At 46.9% G+C, this 18936-nt stretch overlaps 1 protein-coding gene across 1 annotated transcript; it reads right to left on the bottom strand.

Annotated features, from left to right (window-relative positions):
* Window positions 1-3234: 3234 nt before the first annotated feature.
* RND3 (Rho family GTPase 3) lies at window positions 3235-17046 on the bottom strand. The gene is made up of 5 exons (XM_051623552.1): window positions 16849-17046; window positions 16680-16767; window positions 9466-9575; window positions 7785-7919; window positions 3235-5383 (listed from the first exon to the last, which is right to left on the bottom strand). The coding sequence occupies exons 1-5, from the start codon at window positions 16996-16998 to the stop codon at window positions 5132-5134; spliced, it is 735 nt and encodes a 244-aa protein (XP_051479512.1). The 5' UTR covers window positions 16999-17046; the 3' UTR covers window positions 3235-5131.
* Between the last annotated feature and the right edge of the window lie 1890 nt (window positions 17047-18936).

Raw genomic sequence — 18936 nt, 5'->3', positions numbered from 1 at the left:
CACAAGGGGAGCCAGGGCCACCAGAGTGACCTGGCCACCAAGCACCCAGCATCACCAAACCCCACATCTGCAAAACAAAATAAATGCATCTCAAGAGCTTTGAGCAGCTACTAAGATAGGTTTCAATCATAGACTGGTTTGGGTGTGAAGGGACCTTAAAGACCATCCAGTTCCACCCCTTGCCATGGGCAGGGACACCTCCCACCAGCCCAGGTTGCTCCAAGCCCCATCCAACCTGCCCTTCAACACTGCCAGGGATGGGGCAGCCACAGCTTCTCCAGGCTCCTTGGCCAGGGTCTCACCACAAAGAATTTCTTCCTAATGTCTAAACTAAATCTCCCCTCTTTCAGTTTAATGCCAACTCCCCTTGTCCTCTCACTCCCTGCCCTTGTCCCAAGCCCCTCCCCAGCTTTCCTGGAGCCCCTTCAGGCACTGGAAGGTGCTCTAAGGTCTCTCTGGAGCCTTCTCTTCTCCAGGCTGAACACCCCAACTCTCCCAGCCCGTCTGACTGAAAGATGCCCATAAATACCCACCAAACAGCATCACTCAGGCATTTTAACAACTCCAGTGAGGAACGTGGGGTGGCTTTGGTTTTGCTTCCCACCTCCTTGCCTGCTGGCCCAGCCCCTCACCAGGAAGCCTGTCATTCTGAGGACCTGCTCCTTACAAACCATTTGCAAAGCCCCGAGGCTTTGAGCTGCACGTCCCCCATGCACTGAGGGTTTGCCCTCCCACCGAGGTTGGGTGCCAGGTCTATTTCTGCCCCACGATCCAGCCTCTCTGTGTTCAGCAAACCCTGCTCTCCTGGGCATCCCTCAGGATTTTCTGCAGGGCAGGTTTTAGTAACCGGCCCTAATTCCCGGCAGCGACTGCACAACCTGGTTGTGCAATAAAAGGACCAAAAAAAAAAAAAAAAAGAAAAGAAAAAATGGTGAAAGTTCTGTGCCTTTTGGAAGGGGACCAAGTGGTGGCCACCTGCCAAGTTTGTCTTCCAGGGATCAAATGGTGCTGAAGAGAAACATCTGAGCCAGCCACAGCCCACAGCTGAAAATACTTCCAACTCACCCCTTGCTGGCTTCAGCAAGCAACTGGAGAGCTGGTGGGGGGATCATCTTACCAACACCAAGATCAAACTGGGCTCCTGCCCAGGCTCTAGCTGGAGAAGAGCAAAGCTCTGCTCCTTCCTCTTGCTCAGAGGCTTCAAGCACCATCGGCTAAAGCTGGCAAGAAGTTTCGTGGGAACAAGAATCCTGGCAGTTCTGGTCATAAGGAAATGGTAAAACTGGCAGCAGTAAGAGAAAAAGGATTGGCAAGGTCAGAGGCTGTAGACAGACCCACCAACTGCCTTTTTTAATGTTCCAAGGAATCCATAGATAAGTCAAGACTTTCCCACCTTCCATCCATGCAGAGCAAAATAAAGCAGGACTGAGGAGGTGGCACAAAAGGAGGGTAGTGATCAACATTAACTGAAAATGGATCTTTATCTCCTTTCCATAGGAGTCTAAGGATGGATTTAGAGTACCTGTAACAACACATCCCTAACCCAGTTGGAGTTGTGACCACACCACACTCAGGTCTAACACAGGGAGTGACATGAAACCAAGCACACGTTAAATGGGTCAAAAATTCGTTACAAACTTTGATGGATCTCAAAAGTGAAACTAGAGTCACCAGGAAGGCACATTTCCAGTGAAACTTCAAGGAAGTTCTTTGTCCTAACCTACTTTTGTTCTAACCTACTTCCCAATCTTACAAAGACCCAGAAAACAGCAGATCAGAGGGTTGCAAAGGAACAGCAGGCTCTACAAAACCCAGAAGGTCTGTAGATTGGCCAGACATGTTCTGCACTTACTGCTCTACCACATGTGAGCAAACCCAGCTGTGCTGTAGCCAGATGCCAGTCAGACCACTGAGCACTTGGTGTGGAGAACTGGAGATGTGGGGCCTGAAGGGTTACAAGGAAGCTTAGTTGTGTGGCCCAACTGCTCCTCCAGCACTGAGAGGAACCACACACTTGGTTAAACATGGATTGGGAAATACCCTTTACAGCAAGAGATTCAAAGTCATTGAAGGAGTCAAACTGTTTGATCCTTGATGATTTAATCCTCGACTAGTGACCTCCAAGGTGTACTTAAATTCAGTCATCAAGATCCCATCAATCCAACACACATTAACTAAATGGAAAGGCCAAAGGCTGAAACAAGACAAGGTCAGACTACAAAGACAAGACAGCTTTTTAGGCATACAGATAGAATCATCAAATCATAGAATGGTTTAGGTTGGAAAGGACCTAGATGATCATCTAGATCCAACCCCCCTGCATGGGCAGGGACACCTTCCACTAGACCAGGTTCCTCAAAGCCCCATCCAACCTGGCCTTGAAGACCTCCAAGGAGGGGGCATCCATGACCTCCCTGGGCAACCTGTTTCAGTAACTCACCATAATTAACCCCTGGCCAAACACACTCCACTGCAGCAGCCTCAGCAGAGGAGTTTCTCCACCCCAGCTGCACATGGGCAGAGGTAACCTCCAGCTCCAAGAGGAAATAAATAAATTGAGAAGGATGATCAGCTCAGCACAGGAGGGTCTGAGCATTAGAGAGATAAGCAGCTGCTGGGACTTCTGCCCGATGTGAGAGGTAGAGAAATCACAGGTACTTCAGCAGACACACTTAGAAGCTCTCTTCCTGCCTTGGCTTTCCCCAAGTGAGGTTGGACCAGATAATCCTTGAGGTTCCTCCAACCTGGTATTTTATGTCTTTACAAAGGGAGAAAACCCTGTCAAAGCAATGAGGATGACCACCCAGGCTGCACTCAGCATCACATCCTGTGTCCAAACAGGACACCCAGCAGAGCTGACGTGTTGGGACAACTCTTCCAAGAGAAGCCATAGCAACCAAGACAACCCAACAGTGACAGAAAACAGGCACAGCCCTTGGTTGGGAAAGTGTCTTTGCTGAACTCGCAGTGGGTAGCAAAGAACAGCTCCTCAGACCAACCTGACACGTGACACCTCATTAAACTTCTGGATTCAGTGCTTTAGAGGCAAAGAAACCCAACTTGGCTTTGACTTAGCTAAGAAACCCACACTACATGCCTCAATATAACACCCAAGAGCCCAAAGGGTTGTTGCAAGGCTGAGACTGATTTCTATTCCAATCCCACGCTGATCCCCAGCTCAGTACAACCATGTCCAACACACACAAGTACTCATGAACTAAGACACAAAGGCCATTTCCACTACAAGTCAATTACTTCTTTTTTTTTAATTCAAAGAAAAAGAAAAGGCATTTTTAATAAATACTGCAGAAACATTAACCAAACATACAAAGTGACTTTGACAATTAAAAAAAAGTAATGGATGTCCTGTTTTATAACAGTTATAACTTATTTTTTCCACAATATTTAAATACAGAAAGCACTTACCAGCTATTTTGTAATACTGCCCTAAGCACACTGTCAGAAGCTTCTTATGGTGGTAAAAATGTCTCTTTGTAGGAAATAATCAGAATGGGTGGGTTTTGGTTTTGCTTTTTCTTCTTTTACCAGATGAAACAAAGTGCTGGGAACACACAGAGCTGTTTGAATTACAGGAACCCTTTATCTTTACCCAAGTAAACGTGAACACAGCTTTGACACTTCCAAAATGAAGCGTTACCCTTGGGAACACAAGGCTTGTCCTCACCAAGAAGCAGCCACATTGGTCAGAGCTTCCAGTCTCCTCCTCCTGAGAGAAGCTATGAAGTTCAGTCGGTCAAGTAAGTGGTTGCAAACCATTTTAAAAGGCTGATTTATTTAATGTAATAATAGTATTCAGTAAGCAAAAAGGAATTTCGCTTAACTGGTTCACCGAGGTCTCCTGATTGTTGTCTGGATATGTATTGTATTAATCTTAAAGACTAAAGGGCAGTATCCAGTTTCCACTGGGGAGCCCTTAAGGCCTCACAGTTCTTCAGACCCTATTTCCTCCCCATGAGCAAAGGCAGTCTGCAGTGAGAGAGAGCTTGCCCCAGAAAGAGGAACATCACAAAAAGAAAACCTGGCTTCTTCTGGCTCAATTGCAGATTCTTGGGGTTGGCTTTTTTTTTCCCCAAAAGACAACTAAAGTGAACCACATCACAGAACAGCACTTCTCTGTAGCACAGACAGAGGGCTGAATCCTGGGCTCCACCCAGCTCCTAGCAGAAGCAGAGGAGTCTCAGGGCTTGCCCAGATGGGCAGTAAGGCTTCATGAATTATCATGGTTGTAAAACCAAGGATCATTTGTCATCATAGCTCCTAGCACCTTTCACTTGAACCTACAGCCACATACCCATACAGTACACCAGAACTGGAGACCATCTCCACTCTAAATTACAATCACACAGAGGAACACAAAGTCAGAGTCCTGCAAGGGGCAGGTACTTTGCCCCCACAGCCCGATTTGATCCCTTTCATTTCCACAGTGTGAGGGCACCTACAATACTGGGAAACCTCCAAGGGTTGTCTTCACGACCAACATGCTCCAAGGGAGATTCTCTGCCCTCTTGGGAAGGCAGAACTCCAGACTTCTCACGTGCAGCTTTTTCCTCCTGGTGATGCACAGGCCTCAGTATAATCTCCATTTTAACAATGAGCTACTAAAAAAATTAGATCATATCCTTTGGAAAACCAACTATAAGGTCACCGGGACAGTTCCTTAATGAGGACGGCACATTAATAACATCTTCTTTAAAAAAGAACCAAAGCAAAACCATGAAAGTATTATTTTAATGAAATCAAAGTGGTAGCATCCAGGAGTAGAGCGTTAATAAAAGAAACAAGCACTGTCAATGACATCTCTCTCCTTTGCAGTGTTCCTTTCCCATTCACCCTCTTCTCTCAGCACATTGAAACATTTTCCCTTTTTGTTTGCTTGCTTGCTTTTTTTTTTGGCATTTTCTTCAATGTGTCAAGATCTCCTGATGCCACCTCACTCAGAGCCATTTCTTCCTGCTGCTCAGTTCCTAAGTACAGTCTCACACAAGAGGTGAAGTCTCCATTAAAGCAGTGGCACAAGCCCTCATATTAAATACCACGTGGCTTGGTACTTCATTGAGCTCCCACCCCTCCTGGACATGCTCTTCCTCCTTCTCCAAGCAACCAAGGTCCTTCACATGACAGTGCAACTCTTTGCTTTGTCCTTTCTCAAGTCTGTGGCCACTGTGGACAGTTCTGGCCTGCCAGGCATGTGTGAAATCCTCTTTGTTGCCCTCTGCGATTTGTTTCGTTTCACATTTTTGTTTGTTTTATTCACACACGCCAAGGTGGCAACATGAAAAATGTCTCTGACGCTGTTTTCTGACTGTAAGGCTGAGCATTCAATATACGTAGCTGCTCCAATCTGCTTGGCCATATTTGCACCCTAAGGGGAAAAAGAACATGTGATCAATCCCAAGCTTCCCCAGAGAGCCAAAGCAAGCTGCACAATTCCTTTCCAGCACTGTTCTCCACACACAAGGGTCTGTGGAAAGCAAAGCTGAAGCTCCAGCACCACAGCCAGCAGCTAATTTTGCTAAATAAACAGAGCTTTGGTTCCAAGATGAGTTAAACGAGTATCCAAACATTATCTCCTCTGCTGATAAATGCAAACTGGAAGAGAGGAGGATCAGCTCAGTGACCTGCAAACCACTGCAGGAAGCCAGAAGAGCACTAGTAGCACCAATTTAGCAATTTCACCCTCACACCTCAACTTGCATCTGTGAACCACGTGCTCATTGGGAAAGGTCTGGACCTGAAAGCTTCCAGATTTAAGCCTGCTCTGTCCAAAGGGAAAATGTGTTCCAACTGCCTTAAGGGCCAGTCAGCTTGTCCCTGACCTGGAGGGGAGCCTGGATGCCATCTCCATGAAAGGGGCAAAGTTCACAGGGAAATGTGCTGTGGGTTTCTGGGTCAGGAATAGTTCTATCAAGTTCTTAATTAGGAACAGGCAAAAAAAAAGGGGAAAAAAGGACATTAGTGGTTATACAAGCACTTCTTGAAGTGCATTAGAAGTCAAAGCAGGGATATTTGTTCCAGCAGCACAAGGAAAACAACACGTGGCTCTGGCAGCTGACAATGCCTCAGTCTCCCATGGTGGATTTGGCTACTGGAAGACAATACAACATTGTGTGAAAAATGGAGTCGTTTCAACAGAATTTTACTTCTGAGGGATTAATCTTTTTAGTAAGCTACACCACATCCTTGATGTGCCACTCCCTCACGTAGTCACGGGCCTGAGATGCAGGCACAAGCCAGTCCAACCCCTCCTCTCTGCTCTGCTGCCAGGCTGATGGCACCCATCGAGCCAGACCCAGGTCTTCAGAAGGCACTATTTGCTCAGCAGTGGTGCAGCCACCCTGGTATCAGTTCTAAGAGGGAGTGGCTGATAAGGGGAGTAGCAGATTGTAGGACAGCCCTCCCCATGGTTAAACACCTTAACTGCTACTACCCAAGCCTGGCCTTTACCTTACAGCCTCAGAAATGTTTGCCCAGGAGTGGCTGGCTGGGAACTGGCTGGCATACTGGGGGCAGGGGTCACCATCACAGGATGGTTTGGGCTGAAGGGACCTGTCAAGGCCATCTAGTCCACCCCTCATGCAGCCAGAGCAGGGACACCTTTAATCACACCAGATTGCTCAGAGCAATGTCCAACCTGACCTTGAACATGCCCAGAAATGGAGCCAGCAGGATTTAAGGACACTTCTGAAATTTTTACACTAAGGTAAGAAAAACCTGGCATTTAGTTTCATACAAAATTGTCTGAGATGGAGTGATGTTTACTGAGTGTAGAAAAGTGCTGTAAGAAGCACAAGCCATCACAGTACAACACCCCATGTTCTATTTTAATCAAGACACTCAGTTTATGGTATCTTCACACTTTCAAATTTAAACACACTGTAGGAGGCTGCATTATTAGTAACCACACATGGGGAGCTGTTGGATTGGAAAACCTGAGGTGTGTGTGGGTAACACATCAAAACTGTTTGGTAGCCCAGGATCCACACAGGAGTTAAAGCTACTTCTGGAGGCACCTTTCTCACTCTTCCACCCTGCAGGGTGTATCTCAAACCACCACCATGATTCAGCTGCAACACACCATACAGGTGAGTAACAAGGGGAAGCTTACCTCAGAGCCCAGCTCTCCCACTCCCTACCTCTTGCTCTCCCATAGCCTGGTTCCTTTCCCTTTCACCTTGGTTTCTGTCCCCTGATGCCTGGCTCTAAACTCCTCACTCTCTAATTAAAATGCTTTCTGGATTTGCTGCTACCTTCAGAGAGAGCTACAAGGTGGTTTTTCCACAGGAGATGCTTTTGGGAAATACAATTTAAGGGGTCAGACTACATGCACTGCTTGTCATGATGCTGAAGTCAAGTGTATCAGATTCAAATCTTAAGTTTGACAAAAAATTTTCCTCCTTTATCAGTAAACAAACAGGACATCACATCTCAGCTCCTGTCTTGGCCTCTGCAGGCCCAGAAATGCAGCAAGTTTCTTTTCAATTCACTTTAAAGGCTACTTGCCATCAATGAGGCTGCAATCTTAGGATGCTTAAGGCAGGTGTTGTGGGGCTGCATGATCTTCTGCTGCTTCCAGTCTGTGGGTAGGCTTTGACTTGGCTCCTAACACCTCTCAAATCCACCTCCAGCAGCAACTACAGCTTGTGCATCTGACTACTAGGATGTACTTGCTCAACACAGGAAGAAGTTGGTCATAAAGATGGTTACAGTGATAGAAGAGAGTCTTATCTCCCCTCTCTAAGCCCAGGGAAGGACGTGGCACATACCTGATCGTAGGACACGGGTGTCTGCCTGTGACTGGAAAGCTCCACCAGTGTGCTGACATCTGTGCGCAGGTCTGACTTGCAACCAACCAACAGCATTTTGGTGTTGGGACAGAACTCCTGGATTTCCCCTTTCCACTGTAAAATGTTAGGTGGCTGTTACATCTCAGGTAGACTAACGTTTAAATCCAAATCAGCAAGAGACAGTAGGTGAAGTTGAATAGGTCCCGATATTCCATGTGGAAATACTGTTACATAACGGCTGTGCCCACCTTCAAGCTCATTTCTGAAGGCCTTTAGTTCAGGCAGAACCTGGTCAAGGATGAAATCCAGCAACCTCATACACTCATTAATTCCCCTGACTTACTAATCCAGAGGGAATGAATTGAGATTGCTTATCTACTAGAGCAAAGGTTTGCAGGCCTGTCACTCCTCACAGGTGGTAAACACCCAGCCACAGCCTGTGGGAGACAGGAACCAGTGAAACCTGGTGTCCCCACATTCAAGGATTCCTCAGGATGGAGCTGCAAAGGCAGGTCTTGTATGACCCTAAAATAAGCACTGCTAAACACTGGCTCATGGCTACATCCTCACACCTCTAACTACACAAATCAGCTATTGTGAACCAGTAATAAGCCCTTCAAGCAGAACTTTTGAGATATATTCCTGGGGCTTCTTCCCCCTCCACATGGCTATTTTGAGGACACGAGAAAGGCAAACATTTCACTGCATAATCTGAACAGAGCACACAATGCCTAAAATCAAAGCATGTCATTTGGGTTTAAAAGCATATTATGAAAAATTTCTCACAGAATTAAGCAACAGCCTAGTCACCAACATTATCAGGGACAGTAAAAAGAGTTCTAGATGCTTGTTGGCACAGTCAGTAGCTGAGAAGATTCTAAGTATTTTCTGTAGGCTACTCAGAGCATTGTGTGCCACTTTATTCCTGGTGACAAAAGAATCACTGGCCCCAGCTACAGGGCAAAAAAAAAGGAACTTCAGGTCATTAAGCATTAAAAACAGCTGTGCAAAATTGAGTCACAGCCAGTGACCAAGGAGAGGAGCAGGACCACCTTGCAAACACAGAGCTTGATTCTAAAAATCCCATGTTTTAACTTGGGAACAGTCTGGCACTGAATCTTGGATCACCGAGCTTGTGAAAAATTGTGGACTTTGGTGCAGGATCACATTTCCGTGCCCCTGCTATGCCTTCTGGTGGCTTCCAGAGGCATTTGTCACTGGGTCCTTCCAACTTCAGGCTGAGAGATTACGTAAAGCCATGGCAAAAGTCCAAACACTTGGCAGGCACGTTTTAACTGTCTTTGCAACATGGCAATGTTTCTCAGCCCTGTCTGTTATACGCATATAATGCGAGAGACAAATCCCTGCTGCACCCAGCCCTGCACCTCACAGCACCCTGAACTATTCACTGCTGTCTCAGGGCTGAGGAATGTGAATTTACTTCACCTATGAGTGGGCATGAAGGAGTTTGTTTTCAATTAACATTCACTCCTTTCAAACAAATGATCTCAAGCTCTAGGGGTGCGAGTGCGGTCCTGTCATCTCTCCATTAAAAGAAACAAACTGAAGTTTCCAACGCAGGGAACAGTCCCCACCCTGCAGAGGTTTAAAGACAAGCTACTCAAACAGTTCTGTACTCATATGTTCCTTGAACACTTGCCTTTTTTAGCACACTGTCAAGAGTTTCTGGCCGACTGATGTCAAAGCAAATCAGGACAGCATCAGAATCTGGGTAGGAGAGTGGGCGGACATTGTCATAATAAGGAGACCCTGCAGGGAGGGGAACAGACATTTTTATTAGTTTATATATTTCACTTTCTGCAGTCATTCAACCATATTCAGAATACTTAGAGAGGTTTTCAGTGAAGCTCTTCACTAGCACCCAGCTACCATCTTTTTCTTCAATAGCATTGTATTCCCAAACCACTCCTTGCAGTTGCTCCTTGTGCCACTTGCCTTTTGTTTCTCACCTACAAAAGCAGCAGCCTCCCCAAGTAATGAAGACTGATGGCACCCCAGTGAGCCATCTCCCACCAAAAGCTTGTGATGCCCCAAATAACAAGGAAAGGGAAATCGGGTCAACCCAAGTTTAAGTCCCAGCATTAACCTGCTGGGATTTGACTCTGAGAACAAATCCTTAACCTCCAAAAGGCTTCTTCAAAGCAGATTTGTCACAGTTGTGCTTTCAAGGAAAAAAAAACAACAAACCTGAAGGTTTTGAACTAAATCAGTTTTGATTCTTCCAGCGTTTAATTTAGAACAAATAGTTCCAAGTGCAAAAAGCATCTTTAGTTGATTTTTAGAAGTAACCCTTGCTTCAAATGAAAGCATTTGTTGCAGTACTCCAGCAGGAAAGAATCCCAGTCCTGTAGAAAGGCACCCAAGTTATCTGTCACAAAAAGCTTCAGTCTGTAAACCACTATATGCTTACAATAAATGTTTATGTTTAACCCATAAAATCTTTATCAGCTAGATCAAAGCTAATCCAGTAATCTGATGGAGCATAAATAGGTTCAATATTGCACTTTGTGCATGTATTGCTTCCAGAGCTGTTAAGGGATATGCTGTTTTCTTTAGGAATTATCATGTGCAGAGCTACAAATACATCTCCAGAGTCAGAAATCTGATTTTTGTCATCTGGCAAACCTGGGAGCAGGTTTGGGGAAAAAAAAATAAGTCTTGTTTCTAGGAAGTTTCAGTGACTGAGCCACCATTCAGTCAGGCCTTAACTCTGCTGAAGCTTCACTTTCTGAGCAGAATGCACTTCTAATTTAGAAGGGTACTTAAACAGTTAAGTGGTCCAAGAGGATAAGGGCTTGGGCTTTAAAATGCATGCCTGTAACTTAAGATGTGTTTTCTTAGTCATACAGTCTTATTTCTGTATTTTTCCCTCATGAGCCTAAAATACAGCATGGAACACAGGCAACAAGAATACAGCTTTCAGGAGTTTTGGGGTTATCAGCTAATTATATCACCAATTTTCCAACTATCTAGAACTAATTGGCTGTAAGGTCTCAGAGGCTGAGCAGGCTATTAACTGGATTAGAGAAATTCCTCGGGTTTTTAACTGACAGACAGCTCATGGTGTTGCACAAAGCAGAGCAGGGAATGGTGTGAACGTATCACAGACGACTTGAGTTGGGCAGCTTATACTGAAAGGAAGGAGTCAAGAATCCCAGGAATGTTGTTTTTGAAATGAAGAGTAACACATGGGGAATGAAGCATTACCAAACTAGGTAGCAGAAGGTAATTTGTTGAACGAGACGATTTGATTCAAATGCTCATCTTCATAAATGATGTCAGTCTAACGAAGAGGTAGCTGTCAAAAACCACTCTTCAAGAGAACACTTAGCTGTCTTCAGTGCTAAGTGACACGTTCAAAAGAAATGGAAGCAAGCTGACCCATAGTTAACTATTCATCTGAGCTCAGCTCTGCTTGCACTGACTCTCAATAAGCATTTTCTACTACTAATTATTTCCCAGCCATCTCCTGCACTGCTATTACACAGTGCCTCCAGCCTGCAGCCCCAGGGCCAAGTTATTTATGCTGGAGCTCCAGGGCCAGTTTCTTTGCCCTGGACAGAGGAATTGTGCCCTTAGCCAGCCACCTGCAGCCCTGAAGAAGCCAAAGCACAGCCTGCAGCCCAGCACCAGCCTCCACACTGGTGAGAGCCACTGCCTGGCTAGCACAGTTCCCTGCCAAGCTCAGGCAAGTAAAGGCAAGATTGAAGATCATTAATGCTTGGCCAAATGGTTGCTGGCTAGAAAGCAGTCTCAAAAAAAAAAAGCCTCACCCAGAAACTAATTCCTTAGACACATACCTATCCTCTCACTCAGCAGTCTTCAGGGATACAACACACCATATATGTCCATCAGCATGTATTTATGTATACATCCAGTCACCACCTCCAGCCCTGAGACTCCTTTCTACTGTGTCAGCTGCAGCCCTGTTTGTTTTGAGGGTTTTTCTTTTCAGTTTTTCCTCCTGAGCCTCTCCTGTGAAAGATGCTGAGCTAGAAGAAGTGCACTTTTATAGGCAGCTCTTTCCGCTCGAGTGCAACCTAGGAGGAATTAATATCTGACACCTCCTTTTCTTCGAGTTAGTGTGTGGCAGAACAAGCAGGAACCATTTAAACTACTCGGGCTGCAGGATCAACAAAGGAAATTTCCTGGGCTCATTCAACAGCAATAACTGAACCTTTATTACTGTGCAAATACAGAGGGGCTGCGGCCCTCGCTGTGCAAGCCTATTCAATCTGGCATTTCATCCTTTTGCCCAGAGAAACCCTCAGAAGCCAGGAATGTCAGGAATGAGGCACAAGTCTGAACAGACAACTTGAGCACAGCCCAGTAAGGCTGCGCACTCTTTTTCAAGCTAGTCTGCAGATCTGAAGCTGTGCCAACCCTAGAAAACTGAGCGGAGCATGCAGGGCTACAGCGAGGGTATTTGTGGGAGATTAAAAAAAAGCCTATTTGTGTTTGTGATTCTGTTGCTGCAAAATAAAACATTTTTGTCAAGGACGACACTGATCATTTCCCTGTTTTATCAAGGAATTGCTGATAATGCTGTGATTCATCTTACTTTGTGGTGGAAGTACATTCCAGCTGCAATCCCCCTTTCGTGATCTATTTGGTAGTTTAAATCATTTAAGCCAAACTAATTTAAACACCAATCTACTTTTAAAACCTTATGTTTGTGCAAGGTACAGCATAAATTCACCCTTAAAGCAGAAATAAAACCCTTCCCCAGCACTATGGGTGGCTTTGGTCCACAGAAGATGCCAATCTTGGGCTTAAATTTTGCTACCTTAATAAATAACAGAATTTACATTGTTAAGAGTTAAAGCATACTTAATTTTTTGATGATTTAGTGCTACTCTTAAGATGGTAGATGGCAGAGAGCTGATGGTCTATTTGTCTGCAGGACCTAAAGCTACCACTCCCAAGAAGCTCCAACCAGGAGATTCCACCTACAGAGCTGGACCTGGGCAGCTCCTGCTCCTGAGGCTGCTCAGCCTCCTCTCGCCCACAGGCCCTGAGGGAATAGGTGCTCAGCAACAGGCAAGACTTTACTGTTTACACACCACCAAGCAGCCATCAGGCATTCGTCTTTATAGCCTTTTGGACTCCAGTCAAGTGAAAGAACAGCTGAACAGCAGCATTCTCACTCCCAAACCCTTGGGCTCACTAATTATCAGCTAGGTATAAAACACATCAAAAACTGCAGTGGCCACTCGAAGTAGCTGACTCACTGCTGATGGTTTTCCTCCTTCCCAACCCACCTGGGCTGTTTTGGAGAAATTCAGTATACAAAATGACCTACATTATCATAGAACACATCACCTCCAAGCACATGAATATCACAGTACTCATAGCAGCTCAGAGAACAGGACTTTGGAAGGTGACCTGGCATTCCCAGTTATCAATTCTAATTATTTCCCCTCTAAAGGGGAAAAAAAACCCTACAAAGACTAGTTACTCTGCCATGAGGGGAAAAAAAGAAAAATCACATGGCTTGACACAGCCAACTTGCAAGTGATCTGGAAGGCAGAGAGAAATTTGACATTTCCTTTACAATGCTTACTGCCAGCAAGCTGAGGAAACCAGTAACTTTAATTCATGTAAGTTTCAGATGTCTTCTGACAGATTCCAGCAAAAAGCTTTATAATTAATATTAGGTTTCTATACAGACACTGAATACATTGTGCACCTTCAAATCGCAGTAAAGCTAACCTGATTTAAAGCTCTAAGGCCCTTCTGGATTTAATTATATGATAATCCTCAGCAGTGTGTAAGTATTTCTGGGCCTGTTGAGAATTATTCTATTGGAGTATCCAGCAGTTTCCACAGTTCAAACAATAAAAAAAGAAACAAAAATATGTTTTAGGGAGCCACAGGTATGTAAACCTAATTAATAGGACGTGATGCCTGGGCCTCAGCTGCTGCTGCAGCAAGAAATTTAAGTATCAAAGTAGCCAATTTAATGGAAGAAATCAAGACCTTGGTGAATGCACATTAAGACCGTGCCTATTGCAGGCAAAGACACCTAACACACAAGTATGCTTTTCAGAGACCATGAGCCTACAAGATGAAGCTTCAGCCTGAAGAAACTTTTAACACCCTACCTAGCAAAACAAGCACACAGCTCCCAAACAGCTCCAGACTGCCTTGCTGTTACCACAGAGAGCAGTAATTGATGGTGTAGTTAAGATTGCAACCAGACATTCCTGCTTTGAAAGAAGGGGTGGTAGTCCAAAACCCAATTGAAATTCAAGTTGGCAAGTACTTTCCTTAATGCTGTGGCTAATTAAATCTTTATACTGACTTGCAGAACTAGACAGTACCAGAAAATATTTGAATAATTAATCTTCCCATTCCACTCTTACAAGTAAGAGTGTTTTGTCCCATATTTCTATGGGCATATCCAAGACACAACAACCCTCCCCCCAATAACTTCACAGCTAGCTTTAAAATGTTCTATCAATTGTGTGACACTCTACATCTTGTACTTAAAGAGTCCTCTAGGGAAGAGCACACTATTACTATTATATAAAGGATCATAAAGAAAAACAGGATAGCAAGGCCTGTTTTCACCCCAACACAAGACTATTTTAACTAGTGCCTACAGCTTCTCATCTTCTCAGCAAGTGAAAAAATGCTGAAAGTGGCAGGACCTTCCTCCTAAAGGGTTCAATGCAAAACCCAACATTTCCTTTAACTCACCTGCAAGGCAGCCTGTTGCACGCTCCCAGTTAGTTAGAAAAGAAAGAGTTTAAGATAAATACCAAATACTGACCAGATCATCTGGAAAGTATCTGCAGCATGCTGCAATTAAATGCAGCTAAACAGCATCCTTCCCTCTACCCCAAGAGATACTGAAGTACCTCAAATGACTCAAGCCATCACCTCCCCCATGTTGCAATGGACGTTATTTTCCATTACTATTTGGCAGTTAGTCAGTCATATTTTTAAGTTAACTAGACCTAGTCCTGCTTTAAAAAAAAAAGTCACTGACCTTCAGTCTAATTCAGCAGAGGACTGAGACAAAGACTTGTAAAAAATAAATTACCAAGAACTTAAGATAATGCCAAAACACTATCTTATCTTCTGATGTCCCTTATCTGGTGATGTGATTTTGCATCGGGTTAATGGGCTTGGGCAGTGCTTCCTGCTGCAGGGGGTGAGAAGGGCTGCTCATGGGGAAACAACTCTTCATCTGCAGTCCCACAGCCAGAGGATCCACTGCTCAGTGTAATGCTTTATAAGACCCAGTACTCGCTCTTTCAAACATTTCCTCTTCAGTTTCAGATAGCAGACAAATTAGCCACTTGGTCTCAAGCTTCTGACTTGGTCCAAGTTCCTATTACTTCCAGGACAGGCCTGAGAGGATGGCGTGCACACACAAAGGCTGGCAGGTGCTGCTTCCACTGCTTTTGTCTTTTGAAGTGCTACAGAATACTTTATTACATGGGTGCCTCCAGCCTTTGACATACAGATTCCAAGCCTTCCCATGTCAAACAGCTTAACCTGCAAGTGTGTTGTAATTTAACAGCTAAAGATAAAATTTTCCAAAATACCTTCACTAACTATTAATTTTTCATAAGCCCTTACTCCAGGGAGTTCGTTACAGCCAGCTTAGTAATCAGGATGAAAGCTCAAACCAGACACACTCTAGAAGTCTGCAAATCTTACTTGGCAGAAGATGAAGAAAAAAAATCAGTTCAAGAGCTCTGCTGATACTGGTTGTGGGCACAGGGACTGCCTTTTCCCAGTAATCGGTGTTGCAAGAATTTGGAATCATTTCCTCAACAGAAGAGAGCCAATCCTCCTTTTCTTTTAAAAAGGGATTAACATTTTTGTTTCTGGTGAAGGGACTACTTTCCTATGTAGAAGGAACTGCTAGGTCCAAATTCAACACAAACAAGCTATTGACACAACCTGCCTAAAAAGAAAAGGCAACTTTTTTTTTCCCCCCAGTCACTTCTGTGGAGTTAATGCTGACCCAGAACTGTGTCAATGGCTCATGGTGTCACTCACCCCTGACCACTGCTCCCCAGGTGCTCAGTTATTAAGCAGCAGAGACTGTCCACGCTTCTCTCCAGCACTGAGCTGAGAAGTTCAGGGGCACATCCTCACCCCCCCCTCCCCCAAGCAGTGAGAGAACTCCAATTATCAACAACAACAGGATCTGGAGGAGTCCCTGGCCAAACACAGGATCTAAGACAGCCACGCACGAAGAACCTCAACCAGGGTTTTTGACACGGCCACTGAAGAAAAGTGGGCGCAAAAGGAAGAGCGACGAGGACGCTGAGCACGGCTTGGTGGGCAAGGCAGGATGGCCAGCTCTGCACCCTCAGAGCCAGAGCTGCCAACTCCCCGGGCTTCCCTGCCTTCTCATGGCTTCTCAGAAGCAGGGGCGGAGGGGGGGGGAAGCCCTACATCTTACAAAGAACAGCAGGCATTAAGAAGGCCACAGGGAACTCGAACGCGAGCGGATGGGATGGACCACACATCAACACCCCTTCGCTCTCCTGCCAGGCAGCAGCAGAGGTACCCCCGGATCTCCCCCCGGCGAGCCCCTTCCAGCCAGCCAGGCGGGAACGCACACAGCCCTGCGAGGCCGACAAACCGCTGCGGGGAGGTTCATCGCAGCCTTTCCCCCTCCCCAAAAAAAACCCCCACCGCGGCACACCTCGAGACACGCAACGCAACCGAACGCCGAAAGCAGCACCGAGAGCCCCATCTCCCACCGCCCCGGCTGCTCCGGCCGGCGGGGGCTGCCGCTCACACATACACACCCCCACCCCCCAATACACACCCACACCCCCAGCCCCAAAAACCCACCCCCCGGGGGGGGGTTGGGGAGCCGCTCACCCGAGGTGTCCCAGAGGCTGAGCTCGATGCGCTGCGTGTCGATCTCGAAGCTGGCCGTGTAGTTCTCAAAGACGGTGGGCACGTAGCTCTGCCGGGGGGAAGCGCACGGTCAGCCCGAGCCCACCGACCCACCGAGCCCCCCGAGCCCCCCCGGACCCCCCGGCCCCACCTCAGGGAAGCAATCCTTGGCGAAGACGTGGAGCAGCGCGGTCTTCCCGCACTGGCTGTCCCCAACCACCACGATCTTGCACTTCACGTTCTGGTTGGGATCCATCACCGCCTTGCTGGGTAACTTCTGGCTGGCTCTTCTCTCCTTCATTGATCTCCGCTTTTGAAGTCCCGTCGGGCGGCCACAACAAAAGAGGGGGGGGGGAAAAACAAAAAACACCCCCCCCCAAAAAAAAAAATACACCCGGCTCCCTCAGAAAAAAAAACACAAACCAATAATGCAAATAAATTAAAGGACGACACCAGGCCAGGTGAAGCGGCGGGACCCGGATCCCGCCCGCCCGCCGCTCCCGCGCAGACTGCTTTGTCCCCCCGCCGCCCGCCTCCTTTTATAGCCTGCCGCCCACCAATCAGCGCCCGCCGCCGGGAGCGGGGCCCCGCCCCCTCGCCGCGCGCTGCCGGCGGGGCCGCGCGCCCCCTAGGAGGCCTGGGCGGGAAGCGGGATGGGGGGGGGTCCCTGGGAGGTGATGTCCTGGGGTCCCTCACTGGGGTCCCTGGGGAGGTGATGCCCTGGGGTCCCTCACTGGGGTCCCTCACTGGGGTCCCTGGGGAGGTGATGCCCTGGGGTCCCTCACTGGGGTCCCTCACTGGGGTCCCTGGGGAGGTGATGCCCTGGGGTCCCTCACTGGGGTCCCTCACTGGGGTCCCTGGGGAGGTGATGCTCTGGGGTCCCTCACTGGGGTCCCTCAGGGAGGTGCCCCCCTCCAGGGCCCGAGGAGATGCAGGGAGCCACTGGCCTTTGGCCTTAGCCACACGGCAGACCTGGCTCAGCAGAGTGCTGGTCGTGTCTGGGGGCGAAGGGGTTTTTCACTGGGGGCGGGCGGGGGATCCTGACAAGCTCCCTGCAGTGAGCGATCAGTAAAAGATTTGCAGCGTCGTGACACGGAGAGCGCGACTCTCTTGTGCGCGCTTGACCATCGGGAGATACTCGGGTGATGCAGACGAGAGAATCCCAAGTGTGACGTTTCGAAATTCAGAGCTGGTATTCTTGATTTTGTTCCGATGTGTCACATCTTCAGCTGCTCAAATTGCTCAGCTCTAATGAATTTTCCAAAGAATTTAAGCCTTGATTTCTGCTTGGAAATCATGAGCAATACACTAAAATTTGCAGCGGGTGCAATATTTTTGAAGGCCTTGCTAAAAAGTTGGAGCAGACAACTTTCCATCTCTCTCCCTCTTTTTTTTTTTTAATTAAATGCTGATCTCAGCTACTTTGCAATCTCCATCCATCCCTGCTGCCCACCAACACCGCTTCAGCTCTCTGGACAGATGATGGATTGGGAGAGCAGTGAATAAGCAGTGAGGAAACTTATTGCTCACAGCAAGTTGGTTTTCTCTCTTTTGTTCGTCCGTGTGTGTTCGAGCTGGAGATAAGTCTGGGTAAGACACAGTTGCATAAATGCTCTCATGTCTTCTCCAGAGTGCAGATAATACTGTTCCTTCATTCCCCTCTACTCCACATGGAAACACAAGGCAGCTTTGCAGGAGGGATAGAGCTCTGGAGGTGCAGCCCTGGCTCTTTGTGAGCCCCCCAGACCAAGGGAGGCATAACTGTTGAATACAAGGAGAGAAGAAGACAGGGTTGGAAGAACTCTTTGTTCATAGAATCATAGAATCATAGAATCATAGAATCATAGGGGTTGGAAGGGACCTTGAAAGATCATCTAGTCCAACCCCCCTGCCAGAGCAGGGTCACCCAGAGCACATCACACAGGAAGGCGTCCAGGCGGGTCTTGAATTCTCCAGCGAAGGAGACTCCACAACCTCTCTGGGCAGCCTGTTCCAGTGCTCTGTCACTCTCACAATAAAAAAAAAAATTCTGATATTCACCTTAAACCTCCCATGCTCCAATTTGTATCCATGTTAATCCAGAATGGAAGCTGGGTATGAACATCTGCTCCCTGTCAGTCCATCCATCCCCTCTATAGGGATGGAGGCAGGATGCACCAAAGCTGGCATCAGTGCCACCCATTCCTTGGTGCTGGCTTGGCCAGGAGTGCCCAGAAGAGGAAATGATCCTTCCGGGCAC

This window comes from Apus apus, chromosome 6 (assembly GCF_020740795.1).
Source record: "Apus apus isolate bApuApu2 chromosome 6, bApuApu2.pri.cur, whole genome shotgun sequence".
NCBI lineage: Eukaryota > Metazoa > Chordata > Aves > Apodiformes > Apodidae > Apus > Apus apus.
This window is presented reverse-complemented; position numbering and strand designations above follow the sequence as displayed.

Bases quoted from the DNA above. Each gene is read 5' to 3' on its own strand.
- RND3 (XM_051623552.1), bottom strand. From the start codon at position 16,998: ATGAAGGAGAGAAGAGCCAGCCAGAAGTTACCCAGCAAGGCGGTGATG. The intron at 7,920-9,465 runs GCAAGTGTTCAA...AACATTTTACAG, and splicing joins TTGACAGTGTGCTAAAAAAG to TGGAAAGGGGAAATCCAGGA. The intron at 5,384-7,784 runs GTATGTGCCACG...TTTTCCCCTTAG, and splicing joins CACCCGTGTCCTACGATCAG to GGTGCAAATATGGCCAAGCA.